Raw genomic sequence first — 14,961 nt, 5'->3', positions numbered from 1 at the left:
TGAGACAACTGGAGCTGTTTGCTCATGAGGAGTGGGCCAAAATACCTGTTGACAGCTGCAGAACGCTCATTGACAAACACAGAAATCGTTTAATTGCAGTGATTGCCTCAAAAGGTTGTGCAACAAAATATTAAGTTATGGGTACCATCATTTTTGTCCAGCCCTATTTCATTAGTTTGTTTTTTTAAATAATTATGTTAATCAATAATTCAAAACTAATGGCTGTTTTTGATTATTTAATTTTCAATACATTTTTATTTATTGTTACTTTTGTGAGTTTCAAGTGATTTCAGTGAGAATTGTGGGTTTTTCCTTCTTTAACTGAGGGGTACCAACAATTTTGTCCACGTGTGTATAATGTTTATTCAAGAATAGACTACCTCTTTGTGTACAATTCAGAAAGACATAGAATAACAGAATGTGAAATTAGTCAGAGAGATCTCTCAGATCATCCACCTGTCCACCTAAAAATGCATTTGGAAAGTAGCCATAAAACAACACTATGGAGGCTCAATGTCAGTTTGTTAAGTAGCCCTGCATTTAAACAGAGAATGAGGCAACACCTACAAACCTACCTCAAAAATAATAATAACGGTAGTGTAAACCCAGCAATCTTATGGGATACAGCTAAGGCTGTTCTACGAGGCTTTATAATTTTGGAAACAGCCTTTGCTAAAAAAAGCAAAACTGGAGAAGTTATTAGATGCTCAAAAACAGCTTTGGGAACTTGAAAAACATCACAGTGAAACAAAAAACCCACAATTATTACAACAAATGAGACCACTTTTACAAGAAATTGACAAAATCTATAGTGAGGAGGTAGAGAAAAAGCTTAGATTTACAAAACAGAAATATTATGAAGCAGGGTTTAAGACCTCTAAAACTTTGGCATGGCGATTGCATACACAGCAGTCAGATGCCACCACCTATAAAATCAAAAATCCGGTACAAAGAAATTGGTATTTGATCTAGAGAGTATACAAAAAGCTTTTGAAAAATATTACCAGAACTTATATGACCAACCAAAAACATTTAATGCTGGTGCGGTGGATGACTTTTTGAGTCAACTGGATCTGCCTTCGCTTAGTAAACTGCATAATGACAAATTAACTACAGTATAATCCAGTGAACATGGATCTGAACAACAGGACCGATGGAAACCCGGTGTTCCTGTGGTACAAGAAAGACGACTGCAGCAGCGGCCCCATCAAGGACTTCACTCTGGTCGTCAACAGACAAGATGTCCGTCCATTTGAGGCTGCTGGTGTCAAGATCATCGACAAAAACCTCAACGATGGAAACTGCCGTGCACCTGAGCTGTTCCTGTGTTACTACTGCTGAAGTCACCATGGCGACAGAGCTGAGCATGCTCACTGAGCACAAACCAAAGAATCCAAAATATCTCTGTTGAATCTCTAAGTTTTTCTCCTGTGATGAAACCATGAAATGTGTTCAATCACTGTGATCTCACAAGTTTTATCCCTCAAACATGTAGAATCAGTCAACCTGTGTGTTCTTCATTGATTCTGTTTCTCTTCATTCTGACTTTCTCTGATTCAATAAAGTCTCATCTGCATCTCAAATATCTTTGTCTGCTTATTCAAGCTGTTGAATCAGATCAGATGAACCTCATCAAACTGTATCCAGCTTTAGTCTGTTCTGGGCCCAAATACCCCCCGAGGTAGAACCTAGTCTGGGCTGGTTGATGCCTCCTGCTCCACTTTATACCCCCTTGTGTTTTTACACATAAACCTGGATTTAAATGTCCAACATTTAATAACAACATGAGTTTAAAAACACCAACAAGCTACTGCAGCATGACAGACTAACATCAAATTAAAATAAAATAGTTTTTCAGATTTCACAACCTGGGCAACACTTTTTATCACCAATAATATTTATGAACCATTTTGTCTGTTTAATACCAGAAACCTTGAAGAGAATGTCCACAGAAATCTCCTACAAACTGAAAACGTCTTCAGACGTCTTGTTTAGTCAAGAGTTACAACGATTATTGGATTATTATTAAATCAGTTCTAACCATTGATCAGTTTGACTACGCTTTAATCAAAACTCTAAATTCTGTGAATATTTTCTGGTTTCTTTGCTCTTTGACAGCAAACTGAATATCTTTGGACAAAAGCAGACATCTGAAGAAACACTGATCTACTTTCTTTACTATTTTATTGTGGAGACCAAACAGCTGATCGATTCATCCAGAAAACAATAATTATTAGTTGTAGCTCCAGAATGAACCTTCATCAAACCAAACTGCTTTTGAAGAAGTTGTGATTTCCATCCAGACAGAGAACATCATAGAATGAAGTGTCAGGAAAGCGTGCGCTCACATGTACTGATAAATGTTTCTGCAGACTTATTACATGATGGAACTGATGTTCAACCAGAGAAAGACTTCAGATTACTGGAACAAAGCTGGATGTGAAGCTCTGCTTGATCCTAGTTGTTTTAAAAATCTGATTTGGTTGCCCCAAGCAGATTTTAGAACCAGGATGAATTTTGTCGTGATGTTGCCATGGTATCAAACTCAGTTAACCCTCATCAGTACACCTGCAGACCTCACAGGTGTATAAGTTGTCATATTTTTTTAGTTACAACTTGGATTTCTCAGTCCCTTCAGTCAGTTGTTACTCACATAGTTGCCATCACATAAACCAAAGCTTTTTTTTTATTCCAACCAGGTTTGTGGTGTTTATATAGAAAAATCGATCAGGGTCCATGCAGACCCCAGCCACGCTGTGCATCTTTTGTTCATGTACGAGGGGGATAAGTTTTGAGCCTGACCAAGAAAAAATTAAAAGTAAATTCAAACAATGCTTTATTTCTCAACATAATCCCCTTGCAAGTCCACACATTTCTTCCAGCGTCTCTGTAGTGCCTTGATCCCGTTCTCATAGAAGGTCTTATCCTGTAGGAAGTCGTTTACCGCAGCTATGATGTCATCGTTTGTGGCGTAGTGGGTCCCAGCAAGGTGCCGTTTCATGTTTGGGAAAAGATGAAAGTCAGACAGAGCCAAATCTGGGGAATAAGGTGGATGCTGCATGAGTTCAAAGCCACATTGATGAATGGCAGCCATGGAGACAACTGACTGGTGAACCGGAGCATCATCCTGGTGGAACAGGACACCACGTCTGAACATTCCACGGCGCTTTTCTTTAATTTTCTCCCTCAGTTGGCGTACCAGGGAAGCATAATATTGCCCGTTGATAGTCAATTGATGGATCACAGCACGGTCACCAATTGGGTCCATTTTGCTTGAATGACCTACCTCACTCTACTTTACTATCATACATCCATGAATACACACATTGAGTTCAAAACTGAACTCAAACTCTTCTGACATGTTGCTCTCTCAGAGAACTAAAGGTTTTCATTAACAAAGTGTCTTTTCTTGGTCAGGCTCAGAACTTATCAATCACCCCTCGTACATTTGTGTTGCTCTGTGATGGCTGCTTCAGTTGCATTGTGTTTCATTTCAATTCAGGAGTTCTTAGACTATTACTGTCAGCAATACATGTTTGTAATGATCAACAGTAGTTTCTTTCATATTTGTATCTATAGACGACACACGTTTTAAGAACATATACACTGAGAGGATACGGACAGGTACAGAAACATGAAACAGATGAAATACTGCAGTGGTCCAGCTGTAGGGGATGAAGTAGGATTTATCATGATGAGGGTTGATGGAGATGAAAAGGGAGTTCAGATTAACTTTATTAACAAACTGATGACAATACAGCAAACAGCGACAACAGACAATTAGCTACTGCCTTCATGTCAGCTGGTCTGTGTGTATCAGAGTGTGTCTGTTGTGTCCAGTGTGTGTTATTGTTGGTCTGTGTGTTTCAGAGTGTGTCTGTTGTGTCCAGTGTGTGTTATTGTTGGTCTGTGTGTATCAGAGTGTGTCTGTTGTGTCCAGTGTGTGTTATTGTTGGTCTGTGTGTATCAGAGTGTGTCTGTTGTGTCCAGTGTGTGTTATTGTTGGTCTGTGTGTATCAGAGTGTGTCTGTTGTGTCCAGTGTGTGTTATTGTTGGTCTGTGTGTATCAGAGTGTGTCTGTTGTGTCCAGTGTGTGTTATTGTTGGTCTGTGTGTTTCAGAGTGTGTCTGTTGTGTCCAGTGTGTGTTATTGTTGGTCTGTGTGTATCAGAGTGTGTCTGTTGTGTCCAGTGTGTGTTATTGTTGGTCTGTGTGTATCAGAGTGTGTCTGTTGTGTCCAGTGTGTGTTATTGTTGGTCTGTGTGTATCAGAGTGTGTCTGTTGTGTCCAGTGTGTGTTATTGTTGGTCTGTGTGCTTTAGAGTGTGTCTGTTGTGTCCAGTGTGTGTTATTGTTGGTCTGTGTGTATCAGAGTGTGTCTGTTGTGTCCAGTGTGTGTTATTGTTGGTCTGTGTGCTTTAGAGTGTGTCTGTTGTGTCCAGTGTGTGTTATTGTTGGTCTGTGTGTATCAGAGTGTGTCTGTTGTGTCCAGTGTGTGTTATTGTTGGTCTGTGTGTATCAGAGTGTGTCTGTTGTGTCCAGTGTGTGTTATTGTTGGTCTGTGTGTATCAGAGTGTGTCTGTTGTGTCCAGTGTGTGTTATTGTTGGTCTGTGTGCCTTAGAGTGTGTCTGTTGTGTCCAGTGTGTGTTATTGTTGGTCTGTGTGTATCAGAGTGTGTCTGTTGTGTCCAGTGTGTGTTATTGTTGGTCTGTGTGCTTTAGAGTGTGTGCTACCTTTCAGAATGTTTCAAACTTTAGACTTACACTTTTTAAAGCCTCAGCACTGATTCACTTTGTGCTCACACACAGTTCTGTTTCAGACTACCTGTTTGATAGGAGACATCGTTTAGGGCATTCAGTCCCCATTTGGTGTTTTACTTTCAATTAACAAAAATGCTCATTTGCAATTATATTATGAAAAAGTACATTTTGATTTTAACTGATGTTTTATTTCTGAAAATAATCAGAACCACTGGGCCCCTGTTGGTAGATATGCTAGATGGACCACTCTTGGTAATGCAGACATGAATGTGTGTGTGAGTGTGTGTTATTGTTGGTGTGTGCTTTTCCGAGTGCGTATCTCTTTTCTCCAGTGTGTGTTCCAGGTTTGTTGTTCACTCAGTTGTCTTCGTTTGTCATCATCTGAAAGTGACAACTCTGAGCTGATCAGCTGCTGGAACCGCTAACACACACACACACACACACACACACACACACACACACACACACACACACACACACACACACACAGATTTCAACACATTGATCACATTCAGTGTTTATACTGAGTGTGTGTGTGTGTCTGTGTGTGTGTGTGTCTACCTTCACAGCAGCTTCTTTCTGCTCAGTGATACTCAGATGTCCCATGATGCACCTGGCAGTGGTGGAGGATGCAGATGTTGTCGTAGCAACAGAGAATGTTGGGTCAGCAGTGCTGTTATTGTTGTTGGATGGCAAAACACACACACACACACACACACACACACACACACATGTTTGTACTTCTATCTTAGTGAGGACATCCATAGGCGTAATGCATTTCCTAGAGCCTTACCCTAACCTTAACCATCACAACTGATTTCCTAAACTTAATCCTTACCCTAACCCTAACCAAACCTCAATTCATAGCTGTTCTCTAAAAACAAGTCTTCACCCTCAAACATGGCTGTTTCAAAGTGAGGACCGGCCAAAATGTCCTCACTTTGTAAAAATGTCCTCACTTTGATAGTTAAATGCAGAAAATGGTACTCACCATGTAGCAAGTACAAGAACACACACACACACACACACACACACACACACACACACACACACACACACACACACACACACACACACACACACACACACACACACACACACACACACACACACACACACACACACACACACACACACACACACACGATGCTGTAAGGCTTCTATTGTGAAGGAGGACATTACAATGTGACCTGTTACCTGCTTCCTGTTTCAGCTCCTGTCTCCATGGTAACAACTCTGTCATTGCTTCCTGTGGAGTCAGAACACATCTGAAGATCAAGAGGTCAGACGGAGGTGTGGTCCTGGTGACAGTGAGGTCACACAGGTGAGTACAGGTGAGTTACCTGCAGGCGTCAGCAGCTTGTTGAACTCACACTGCAGCTTCTCCGTCAGAGACTCCAGTGATGTCACAAACTCCTCCCCTCTGACTCGCACACACTCCTGTGCACACAGACACAGACAGAGTGAGGCAGCAGGTAAGACAGGTGAGAACAGGTGTCCTAGTGGCTCCGCCCCTCCAACCTGTATCTTCAGGTGTGTGCTGCAGGTGGCACTGAGCAGCTGCTGCTGTCGCTGCTCCTCCCTGTTGACCAAAGTCTGGAGCTCCACCGCAATGAAGGACGCCCGCAGCCGAGAGACACACACACCCTGAAACCACACACACAATCACAGACGCTGTACCAGCTGAACAGTGGTCTTGGTGTGTTTCTGGTTGGTACCTTCTCTTTCTCGCTGGCTGCCAGCGTCTCCTCCAACTGCTGCCTGACTCCGCCCACCTCTTCTCTAAGCTCCGCCTCCTGTTGTCGCTCGTGGTTATGGATCAGAACTGCAGGTAAGGAACGCAGCAGCTGCCCCAACACAGAACGCTGCTGCACCGCCTCTGACACACACAGAACCAGAACCAGGTTCAAGTCAGAACCAGGTTCAGGTTGGGCCCTCATAAAGATAGAAAGAGGTGTGTGAATGTACCCTCTCTGCTCATGCTCAGAAACCTCTGGGCTTCTTCCTGGTATCCCAGCAGCCTCTGCTGCATGCTGTCGGCCCATTGGTCCACAGAGCCAGGAAGTCGCTGAGACCTTGTGACACGATGGCTGCAGTAAAAGTCCTGGAGGAGAAGGGAGTCAGAGTGAAACTGGGTTCCCTCTACAGGTGAGGTGCACCTGTCAGTCATCAGTGGAATGAACACAGAGCAGGTGTGGAGCTGACAGGTGGGAGTTACCTCAGCAAGCAGCAGCAGGTCGTCGTTTGTTTTCTGCAGCAGAGAATTCACTGAGGAGCTGAAGGAGCTGAAACACAAAAACAACACACCTGAAAACACCTGGACACACCTGAAAACACCTGGACATACCTGGACACACCAGACTGGACTCACCATGGGGTTAGTTGTGCTTCTGGTTTGGGTCCAAACATCTGGAACCTTCTGTCCGTCCTGATGGACCTGCAGCTCCTCCTCACACTGACACACAGACACACTCAGGTTAGGAACAGAAGTTCTGCGTCCTCAATGTTCCATCTAAAGTTCTCAGCTGGATGAAGAGCAATATGTTCTTCATTCAAGGTGCAATCACAAAGTTCTGTGACTGTTCCTGGAGCACCATGGTCACCTGTGTTCTACCTGTGTTCCGCCTGTGTTCCGCCTGTGCAGCAGAAACAGTCAGTGACCAGGTGAGGTGGTTCTGGTTCCAGATGTTTGTAGAACATCAGTAGTTCCTCCACAGAGCTGTAGCCTTGTGTCAGTCAGCAGCTGGAGGATCCAACCTTCAGTGAAGCTCCAGCTGATGGAGCTGATGTGTTTCTGGTTGGAGTTGCAGGAGCTCAGGGAGCAGAGCATTGCTGCACAGAGATCACTTCCAAACCTGACGTAGCTCTTCAGAGACGGCCTCAGAACGTTTGGATCGCAGCTCGTAGAAGAAAACTGATGGAGTGCCGTCTCACTATGGTGGTGAACTCTTGAAGGCACTGTTTGGGGGGAGATGACCTGTGGAGGACCAGCTGTCAGTCATCTGAAGACCCGCCCTCCAGCCTTTGTTCTCCCCGCCTCCCGACCCATCTGATTGGGCCACCACCCGGTTCCCTCCACCTTCATCCAACCAGCTGCAGCCTCATCACACCTGGAGAGGTTGAAGCTAGAAGGACAGCTCTAACGTGAACAGCTGGTCCTGGTGGTTCTTCTGAAATGCAGCATCTGTTAGCAGCTGCTAACTCGGTAAAAAGGTCTCGTGTCCTGTGTGTTTGGTGATGTGTGTTCTGAAGCACCTGTTTGGTTTGTGTTGTTGTTGTGTTTATGTTTGGCTCGGGAGTTAGCATGTTTTCAGAACTCTGCACGCCTTTGGTTTTATTTGGACCTTTGATTTAGCCACGCCCACTGGCTGTTTGTATTATCACTGTTCTTTTGTGTTAGTTTCATCACTGAGTTCCCCCCACCAATAACATCCGGTTTTTTTTTGTTCCTCCTGGTGACCTTAGAGGCCGGAACACATCACCGAGTGGACAACTGTTCCTTCAGTAGACATGTTAAGGACTGAGAGCTCCTGAGTGTTTCCACTGGAGTTTAAAAATGACCTCATTTAGCAGCCAGAGACTAGACAGACAGAACGGTTGGATTTTTAACTTTCCAACCAACGGGTCACAAATCTGACACAAATCTGAACGTCTCCTTAAAATGTCTTATCTTCACATCTCAGTTAAAAACTCTCCAAAAATAAAGTGTGTTCAAGAGATAAAAAGCCAAAACGACTTCCCTCCTCATTCAAACTCAGTGGAATAAAGTCAGCATGGATCAGAAGCAGAGAACAGAGGAGCAGGTTGGTGGAGATCCATCCAGCATGGTGGAACATCCACGGATGATGAGCAGAGTAGAGAGGAAACATGGAGAGAGAAAGACATCTACAGGATGAGGAGACAGCATGAGGCGTTTGCAGCAGTGAGGAGGAGGTTTCTGCTGCTGTGTCTGAGGGAGTCACTGATTGGTTCCACATCACACCTGTATGAGCGTTTACCTGAGCACGCTGACGGACTGCTGATGCTGGACAGGACTCTCACCTGTAAACACACAAACCACTGAAAACGTCCCATCAGGCCCAATAAATCTGATGAATGAAATCAGGAAGTTGTGGTTCCAGCAGAAGGTGGACCAGGTGTTTACCTGCAGCTCCTCTCTGGTCGCTGTCCTCAGCCAACCTGCAGACAACACGATGGACAACATTTAGATGTCTCCATCATCAGAAAGCTCCATCATCAGCAGCGTCCTGTAGCACACACCTGTTCAGGGACTTGATGACGTCCACTACGGGGTCGTCCAGAAGGTCCACACTTGTCCTGCTGGGCTGCAGTAAGCCAGGAGGCGGAGCCGGACGTACTTGCTTCACGACTTTAGGACAGGTGGATGGGCTGAGAACATCCTGCAGAGCAGAGTCCTGAAGACACAAACACATCATCAGCAGGTAGACCACAGGAGGTCCAGGTAGACCACAGGAGGTCCAGGTAGACCACAGGAGGTCCAGGTAGACCACAGGAGGTCCAGGTAGACCACAGGAGGTCCAGGTAGACCACAGGAGGTCCAGGTAGACCACAGGAGGTCCAGGTAGACCACAGGAGGTCCAGGTAGACCACAGGAGGTCCAGGTAGACAGGAGATAACTCACCAGCTCCAGGTACTGACAGTGCTTCCTGAACTCCTCACTGACTGATGACAGCAGAGGAAACACCTGATGTGGAGACACCTGGAGGAGAGTTGGACCATACTCAGCTTAATGTACGACTAAACTGGTGAGCCAGTCCAATTATACACTCATTCAAAGTACCAGAGCTGTAGGACTACAGTAGTACTGTCTACCTGTGTGGACTCCATCATTCTCCTCAGATCCTCCAACGTGCTGCTGATCAAAGACTGCTGCTGGTTACTGCTGGCTGCCTGCAGAGACAGACAGGTTACAGACAGACAGGTTACAGACAGACAGACAGGTTACAGACAGACAGGTTACAGACAGACAGACAGGTTACAGACAGACAGGTTACAGACAGGTACCTCTGATTTGATGTGAACTTTTGTGCTCCTGAAATCTTCTGGACTTTTTCTGTGAATTCCAGCTCAGACTTCAGGAAGGACAGATTCTCCTCAAAGTGAGCCGACACCTCCTTCACCTGCAGGAGATCCAGACATCTGATCAATAACCCGTCTAAACATCGTCTAAGGAACGTCTAAACACCGTCTAAGGAACGTCTAAACACCGTCTGAGGAACGTCTAAACACCGTCTGAGGAACGTCTAAACACCGTCTAAGGAACGTCTAAACACCGTCTAAGGAACATCTAAACACTGTCTAAGGAACGTCTAAACACCATCTGAGGAACATCTAAACACCGTCTGAGGAATGTCTGAGGCCTTCAGGCCAGCAGAGATGCTAACAGAGCAGTCAGATTGTGTAAACATTGAGAACATCTGGAGAACATCTGGAGAACACATGGAGAACATCCTTCTATATCCAGAAACACTGCTGACATCATTTGATGCACTAAATGGAACCATCAATCGGTTTATGGACCATCTTCTGCTTCATCACCTGCTGCAGACTCCTGGACTCAAACATCTCCAGCTCTGAGAAGATGGATGCCTCAGTCACACTGATCCTCCTGGTCTCCTCCTTCAGCCTCCTTTGGAACGTCCTTAACTCCTGAGGAGCAACATCTCCTCCTTCACTGAACAATCTGTAAAACAGGAAGCAGGTCTCAGGAGACTCTTTAATTGGACCTTCTGAACCTGCTGGCAGCCCGGCATGGTTGTTCTGTTTGTGTAGAGCTGCAGGACTCTAAAATGAAGCACCTGGACCTGCTGGGGTTCAGGTGAGCTTACCTGAAGGAGCTCAGCAGCTGGGTGGTTCTGGTTCTGGCCTCCTCCAGTCGGACCTGGACCGTCTGTCTGAAGCTGCTCTGATGCTGCTGGGTTTCTTTGATATGTTGGTCCAGACGGTCCTGCAGGGCGGAGCTAAGGGCCTCCAGACTGCACACACACGCACACACACACACACACACACACACACACACATGTTTGTACTTCTATCTTAGTGAGGACATCCATAGGCGTAATGCATTTCCTAGAGCCTTACCCTAACCTTAACCATCACAACTGATTGCCTAAACTTAATCCTTACCCTAACCCTAACCAAACCTCAATTCATACCTGTTCTCTAAAAACAAGTCTTCACCCTCAAACATGGCTGTTTCAAAGTGAGGACCGGCCAAAATGTCCTCACTTTGTAAAAATGTCCTCACTTTGATAGTTAAATGCAGAAAATGGTTCTCACCATGTAGCAAGTACAAGAACACACACACACACACACACACACACACACACACACACACACACACACACACACACACACACACACACACACACACACACACACACACTGCACTCAGCCTCACTAACACTCAGTCAGCTGATCTGAGGTCAGGTGTTACCTTCGGCTCCTGTCGGCCGTCTGGACGGCGTCCTCCATGATGGACAGGGTGGTGGTGAAGTCCTGGTTCTTCCTGCTGATGGAGGCCTGCAGCTGCTGCAGCTCCGTCCTGCAGGAGGTCAGCATGTCCAACACGTCCTCACAGTGGACGTCCACCAGCCGCCGGTGCCGCTGCAGCTCCGCTACAAACACAACGAGTCAACAAGTTCAGATTCCAGCGGAGGTTTCCCTCCCAGCAGGTGTCCAGGTGTTCTGTGACCGACGGGTGGCATTACCGTGGCGATGCAGATAGATGTGGGCGTGGACGTGTTCTGGTTTCAGCTGCTGCAGCTGGACTTCCTGCTCTGAGCGCAGCGCCTCCTTCATCTCTGTCACCATGACAACGGCTGAGCTCAGGACGTCGTGGAAACGCTGCTCCAGGTGATCGAGGAACAGAGTGCGGGTCCTGCACACACACACACTTTCTATACATATGAGGACACTCAATAATGTGTGTGTGTGTGTGTGTGTGTGTACCTGCTCAGTGCGCGTGTGAGCAGCTCTTGGGGAACAGGTTCAGGTGTGCTGTCTCAGGTGGGTTTAGGCTGTCTGGGAGGTCAGGGGAGGGGCATCTGAAGGCGGGGCCAGTGTAGGCCACACCTCTTGATGATGTAAAGGTGACATAGGTGCTGATGTCACAGAGTTCCATTAGGGAGGTCTCTGCCTGTAAACACACATACATGTATTTTCTGAACCAACATGCAGACGATTATTAATTATAAATCACTGATCAATTTCACCTCAGTCAGCCAATCCTGAGAGTCCTGGGCGGGACCTACATCATTCTGACAGCTGATTGGATGTTTCTCAGTCATCCCTGGTTTCAGTGTTTTGGGCTGGATCACTTCCAGAGTCTGAGGCTGAACGGAGGCAGACTGACCCGGGTCCAGGTGGTCCAGGTGGTCCAGGTGTTCCAGGTGTTCCAGGTGGTCCTGGTGGTCCTGGTGGTCCTGGCAGGTGGAGTTTGATAGATGGAGGTTCTGCAGTTCTTCTGGACTCTGAGGAGAACCAGCTGTTATACTGTTATACTGTTCATGTTAGTGGAGACCAAAGCTAATGGACTGTACTGGAACAGGTTTTGGTTGTTATGGTAACCAGGTGTGGAGTTGCCGTGTTTACCGGTGGGTATGTGTGTCTGAGCTGGTAGAAGGAGCTGATGCTGCTGCTGTAGGAGAACAGTTCCTCCATGAAGAGAGATGGAACAGAATCCAACACAGAACACTGAGCAGAGACACACCGTCTGCAACTACACACGCGTGCACACAGACACACGCACACGCACACAGATTACTTTCACTGTCGACTAACTTGTGGGCTATTTTGTGGTGTTTCTGGAGTTCAACACGACAGACTTTTTTGTGAGTGGTTGGTTGGTTAGTTTTACTTCTGGTCTCTTCCTGGTTTTACTCGGCTCTGACTGGACCAGGTGAACTCCTTACCTGTCCGTGATGTCCTGCAGGTGGAGGATGGTTTGGTCCAGAGACGTCTTCAGAATGTCTTCGCTGCTCTCCTGCCTCAGGCGACCCAACAGCTCGTCCACGCCAACCTTCTGCTCCTGACAACACAGCAGCAAAGCATCATGGGACAGAGTGGCTGCTGAAAGCCCCGCCCTCTCAGGTAGCTCACCTGTATGTGCTGCTGCTGTGAGCGTCTCAGTTCGTCCAGCTGTTGCCGCACTTCTTCTTCTCTCCTCTCCAACCTGCGGCTGTGCCTCTCCCATAGCAACGCCGCTGCTTGCATCACAGCGAAAACACACCTGCTGAGGCGGAGAGCGTGACGGGCCGCCAAGTCACAGCACACCTGCAGACAGGTGAGGAGGACGGTCATATGAACACGCTCGGCTCCAGCCTGCATTAACAGGACGGTGTGTATGACTGACGTCTAAAGCAGCCAATCGCTCTTCATCCTGACTCTGCCGTCGTCCAATCAGAGGGAGGAGCTGAGAGTTGATGATGTGGTTGACCTCCTGTTCCGACAGCTTCAGAGCAGACAGCGCCTCCTGCAGGACAGACGGTTGCCTTGGCAACACTGTTGCACACAACTGATTGGTCCACTGTTTGGGACCCAACACCAATAATCTGAGAATCTCATGTTTTCAAACTTGAGATTTTTATATTTCCACTCTTCAGATAAACCTGTGAAGCTTTGAAAGGTTCAGGTTCTCCAGAAATCAAAGTAACGGACATGAAATGTGGTGAGAACAGACAGAAGAGTTTCATCAGATCAGTGACTGAATGGATCCAGCCGAGGACACGGTTTCATTTCTGGACTGTGAAGATGGAAAAAAGAGTAAAACCTGAATGACAGCGAGTGATGTTCTCCATCTGATCTCTGCTGGTCCAAATGTTCACGTTCTGTCTCCATCTCACTCCAACTAGGAGGAGCAGAAATTAAATCAACAGAGACTTTCTTTTCTGCAGACAAATGAAATGTGAATCCTTTGAGGAACGATGAGTCTTTCAGTGGAGCTTTGATCTCCTGTTCCACTGATCCTGGTGTGCTTCAAGAACATCAGATTTATTGAGATTTGTGTTGAATTATCATCAGTTTATGTTCAGGAACTTTCAGTAAAATGAAACACAAATCAACATGAAGCAGCTTGTAGCTCTAAAACACAAACATCTAGACCTCAATGAACATCTAGACCTCTATGAACATCTAGACCTCTATGAACATCTAGACCTCTATGAACACCAAGACCTCAATGAACACCTAGACCTCTATGAACACCTAGACCTCTATGAATACCTAGATCTCTGTGAACACCTAGACCTCAATGAACACCTAGACCTCAATGAACACCTAGACCTCAATGAACATCTAGACCTCTATGAACACCAAGACCTCAATGAACACCTAGACCTCTATGAACACCTAGACCTCTATGAACACCTAGATCTCTGTGAACACCTAGACCTCTATGAACACCTAGACCTCTATGAACACCTAGACCTCTATGAACACCTAGACCTCTATGAACACCTAGACCTCTATGAACACCTAGACCTCAATGAACACCTAGACCTCAATGAACACCTAGACCTCTATGAACACCTAGACCTCTATGAACACCTAGACCTCTATGAACACCTAGACCTCTATGAACACCTAGACCTCAATGAACACCTAGACCTCAATGAACACCTAGACCTCAATGAACACCTAGACCTCAATGAACACCTAGACCTCAATGAACACCTAGACCTCTATGAACACCTAGACCTCTATGAACACCTAGACCTCTATGAACACCTAGACCTCAATGAACACCTAGACCTCTATGAACACCTAGACCTCAATGAACACCTAGACCTCAATGAACACCTAGACCTCTATGAACACCTAGACCTCTATGAACACCTGGACCTCAATGAACACCTAGACCTCTATGAACACCTAGACCTCAATGAACACCTAGACCTCAATGAACACCTAGACCTCTATGAACACCTAGACCTCTATGAACACCTAGACCTCTATGAACATCTAGACCTCAATGAACACCTAGACCTCTATGAACACCTAGACCTCAATGAACACCTAGACCTCAATGAACACCTAGACCTCTATGAACACCTAGACCTCTATGAACACCTAGACCTCTATGAACACCTAGACCTCTATGAACACCTAGACCTCTATGAACACCTAGACCTCTATGAACACCTAGACCTCAATGAACACCTAGACCTCTATGAACACCTAGA

General features: G+C 46.0%; 1 protein-coding gene across 1 annotated transcript; it reads right to left on the bottom strand.

The window, feature by feature from the left end:
• Positions 1–2,165: 2,165 nt before the first annotated feature.
• On the bottom strand, positions 2,166–14,728 carry LOC110967087 (coiled-coil domain-containing protein 180-like). The gene is given in 29 exon segments (XM_051950871.1): positions 2,166–5,180; positions 5,321–5,372; positions 5,957–6,008; positions 6,103–6,199; positions 6,281–6,406; positions 6,478–6,638; positions 6,728–6,863; positions 6,978–7,044; positions 7,131–7,214; positions 8,758–8,800; positions 8,904–8,938; positions 9,020–9,174; positions 9,402–9,479; positions 9,593–9,670; positions 9,785–9,816; positions 9,819–9,900; positions 10,319–10,463; positions 10,609–10,755; positions 11,217–11,397; positions 11,491–11,660; positions 11,732–11,759; positions 11,762–11,918; positions 11,995–12,252; positions 12,374–12,500; positions 12,694–12,809; positions 12,881–13,054; positions 13,134–13,918; positions 14,225–14,602; positions 14,657–14,728. Coding segments are annotated over 26 exon segments (2,856 nt in total). The 5' UTR covers positions 12,995–13,054; positions 13,134–13,918; positions 14,225–14,602; positions 14,657–14,728; the 3' UTR covers positions 2,166–5,045.
• Between the last annotated feature and the right edge of the window lie 233 nt (positions 14,729–14,961).

Source organism: Acanthochromis polyacanthus, chromosome 7, assembly GCF_021347895.1.
Source record: "Acanthochromis polyacanthus isolate Apoly-LR-REF ecotype Palm Island chromosome 7, KAUST_Apoly_ChrSc, whole genome shotgun sequence".
NCBI lineage: Eukaryota > Metazoa > Chordata > Actinopteri > Pomacentridae > Acanthochromis > Acanthochromis polyacanthus.
The sequence above is the reverse complement of the archived record's forward strand: the minus strand, read 5'-3'. Positions and strand labels throughout refer to the sequence as shown.